The sequence below is a fragment of the Otolemur garnettii genome, unplaced genomic scaffold (assembly GCF_000181295.1).
Source record: "Otolemur garnettii isolate 467f Iridium unplaced genomic scaffold, OtoGar3 scaffold00011, whole genome shotgun sequence".
Taxonomy (NCBI): Eukaryota; Metazoa; Chordata; class Mammalia; order Primates; family Galagidae; genus Otolemur; species Otolemur garnettii.
In genome coordinates, this window is record NW_003852406.1 from 35783869 (window position 1) to 35787256 (window position 3388).

The 3388-nt window shown below is 39.6% G+C and overlaps 1 protein-coding gene across 1 annotated transcript in view; it reads right to left on the reverse strand.

The window, feature by feature from the left end:
- The window catches only part of PDE8A (phosphodiesterase 8A), a 169205-nt gene that overhangs the window by 20454 nt on the left and 145363 nt on the right, over positions 1–3388 (reverse strand). The window contains exon 20 of the mRNA XM_012801922.2: positions 2648–2815. Coding sequence (XP_012657376.2) covers positions 2648–2815 — 168 coding nt within the window. The remainder of the gene's footprint in view (positions 1–2647; positions 2816–3388) is intronic.

Consider the following 3388-nt stretch of genomic DNA (forward strand, 5'->3'; position numbering starts at 1 on the left):
AAAAAAAAAAAAAAAAAAAAGAAGTTGTTCAACTTCTAAATGTTGGTATTTTCGTAGGTATCTTATTGATTTCTGATTTAATTGCACTGTGGTCAGAGAACATTCTGTTTGATTTCAATCCTTTTAAATTTATCAAAACTTTTTAGTAGCTTAGCATATGATTTATATTAGTGAAGGTATCATATGTGCTTAAAGACTGTATTTTTTACATAGTGTTCTATAAATATTAACTAAATGTAAGACACTGATAGTGTCACTAGGGTTGTCTGTGTCTTCTCTGACACTTTAATTTGGTTATTTTGTTAGCTGCTAAAAGGGGGTGCTAAAATTTCTAACTATGTCTGTCTCTCTCTGATTCTGTCGATTTTGCTTCACTTATTGTGAAGCTCTGATATTAGTGCACATACATTTATGATTATTATGTCTTCATACAGAACTGTTTTCTTACTATGAAGTACCCCACTTTGTCTCTGGTAGGAAATATCCTATTGTGATGTAGATATGTGGGATTTTAATATGGACTTTCCAAGTCTTTTTGCTTACAATTTGCATGATATCCATTCTATCCATTTACTTTGACTCTATCTATTCTTTATATTTTAAATGCCTTTTGTAGATTGCATGTATTTGGGGTATCTTTAAAAAAAAAACTATCCTCCTGGAATGCTTTTTTAATTGGAGCATTTAGTCCACCACCGTTTAATGGAGGTACTGTAGTTAGAGCTACAATTTTATTATTTGTGGTTTTGTCCCCTTATTTTTTGGTTCCTGTATTTCTCCTTTCTTGCTTCTTTGTATTATTTTATTTATTTATTTATTTATTTTTGAGACAGAGTCTCACTATGTCACCCTTGGTAGAGTGCTATGGTGCAACAGCTCACAGCAACCTCAAACTCTTGTGCTTAAATGAGTCTCTTGCCTCAGCTTCCCAAGTAGCTGGAACTACAGGCACCTGCCACAACACCTGGCTATTTTTTTTTGGTCGCAGTTGTCATTGTTGTTTAGCAGGCCTGGGTTGGGTTCGAAGCCACCAGCCTCAGTGTTTGTGGCCAGTGCCCTAACCACTGAGCTATGTGTGCCAAGCCCTTTGTATTATTTTAATATATTTTGTAATTCCATTATAATAATAATTCTATTAGCTTTAAGTAGCAGTGATTGCCCTAGGGATTACAATATATATCATTCACTTTTGAGTCTATTGAGCTAATATTGTACTACTTCACATGAAATGTAGACACCTTGGCCCCATGCAGGCTCATTTTCTGTCCCTTATCCTTGATGTTAGAGCTGTCATACATCATATACCCTGCATTGCAACATTGTAACTTTTGCTTACAATTGTCCCATGTTTTTACAGAGATCCAGAGAACAAATGCCTTGTAATTACCCAGGTATTTACCATTTTTGGTATTTTTCATTCCTTTTTGAATATCCAACTTCACATCCGATCCGTTTCCTTTCAGCCTTAATTACTTCCTTTAGCATTTCTTGTATTATATGTTTATTGGTGATGGATTCTAGTAGTTTTTCCCTGAGAAGGTGTCTGTCTTGATTTTTAAAGGCCCTTTTCATTGGATACAGAATTCTAGGTTGATAGTTCTCTCCCAACAGCATTTTAAAGTGCATTGTGGCCTTCATTATTTCTGACAGGAAGTCAAAAGACACGAGATCATTGGTTTCTTTGAAGTGACCTGTCATTTTCCTCTGGCTGATTCCAAGATCTTTCTCTTTCTTTGGCTCGTTAGCTGCTTGCCTATGACATGTGCGACCTGAGTTAGGCTCACTGGGCTTCTTGAATCTGTATGTTTGTTTCTCTTAAATCAGGAAAATCCTCAGCCAAAATATTTTCTAATTTTTTTCTGCCTTAAAAGAATGTTTACCTACTCAGAATATGAAGGCAGATGACCTTCAAAGGGCTTTTAGGCCAGGCAAGGTGGCATGTAATCCCGGGAGGCTGAGGTGGGTGGATTGCCTGAGCTCACAGGTTTGAGATCAGCTTGAGCCAGAGCAAGACCCCTTCTCTAAAAATAGCCCAGCATTGGGAAGGGCACCTGTAGTCCCAACTACCTGGGAGGCTGAGGCAAGAGAATTACTTAAGCCCAGGAGTTTGAGGTTGCTGTGAGCTGTGACGCCATGGCAACAAAGTGAGACTCTGTCTCAAAAAAAAAAAAAAAAAAGGCGCTTGTAGGAGAAAGTTGTCATCCTAAGATTCTATAGCCTACAAGAATGAAGGAAAAATAAACACATTCTCAGACACAGAAAAAAATTCCTTACTAGTAGTAAACATGTAATATGAAAAATGTTCAGAGATAGAGCTTTAGAATCCAATTTTTCTAGTTTTAAATCCATTGAGACATAGTCTCACACTATTGCCCAGATTGGAAGACAGAGGCACAATCACAGCTCACTGTAACCTTGACCTCTTGCACTCAAGCAATCCTACCACCTCAGCCTCCCAAGCAGCTAGGACTATAGGGGCATACAATCATGTTCAGCTAATTTTTTTAGACTTCAATAGTGATGGGATCTTGGTGGTTTCAAACTCCTGGGATAAGGTGATCCTCCCAAAGTGCTGGGAATATAGGCATGAGCCATGACATCATATGGTTTCTATCTCTCTCTATAAACTTTAGAGACAGCCTCTTACCTGAGAAAAATATTCTTCTGAAATGCGCGCGGCCCACTCAATGCAGCTTTCCAGGGGGCGGCAGGGGTTGGACACATCGGAACACTTAATCAGCATCCGTTTGATTAGAGTGCGGTTCTCTGGAGTCCTGAGCATAGAGTTTATGGTTTCCTGATTTTTTCCAGCTTCCTAAAACGTAAGTGGTATTCAAAGGAGTCAACATGGATGCCCTGGTGTCCTTTCTTACTGGTGTAGCCCCACTGTACACACAAAATAAGGCTGGCTGAGATCTGAAGGCTAAGGGTCCCACAGATCAGTGCTGAGGATACTCTGAGCATGGAATCTGGCCTCTCCTTCTTCATAGGAGAAAGCCATGTGCTCCCCTTCACTCTTCTCTTCTGCTCACTAAATATTTATAATTAGCTGTGCCCTGCCCTCTTTTCCTGGGCCCAGGTTCCCTGCTCCTCATAACACAAATCCTTACCCATCCTTGTGATAGGTGTGATCTTGGGAATTATCCTTCAGTGCCCCTAAATCATGTCAGGTAACATCATGCCTGATACCAAAATCATGTCAGATAACATCATGTCTGATATGCCCTCACACTATCCTGTTCTCGTTTTGCTTTTGAGACACTATGTCACTTTACTGTCTGGGGCAGAGTGTAGTGGTGTCACTGCTCACTGCAACCTGCAACTTCTGGGCTCATGTGATCCTCCTGCCTTGGTCTCCAGAATAGCTGGGAATACAGACATGCCACTA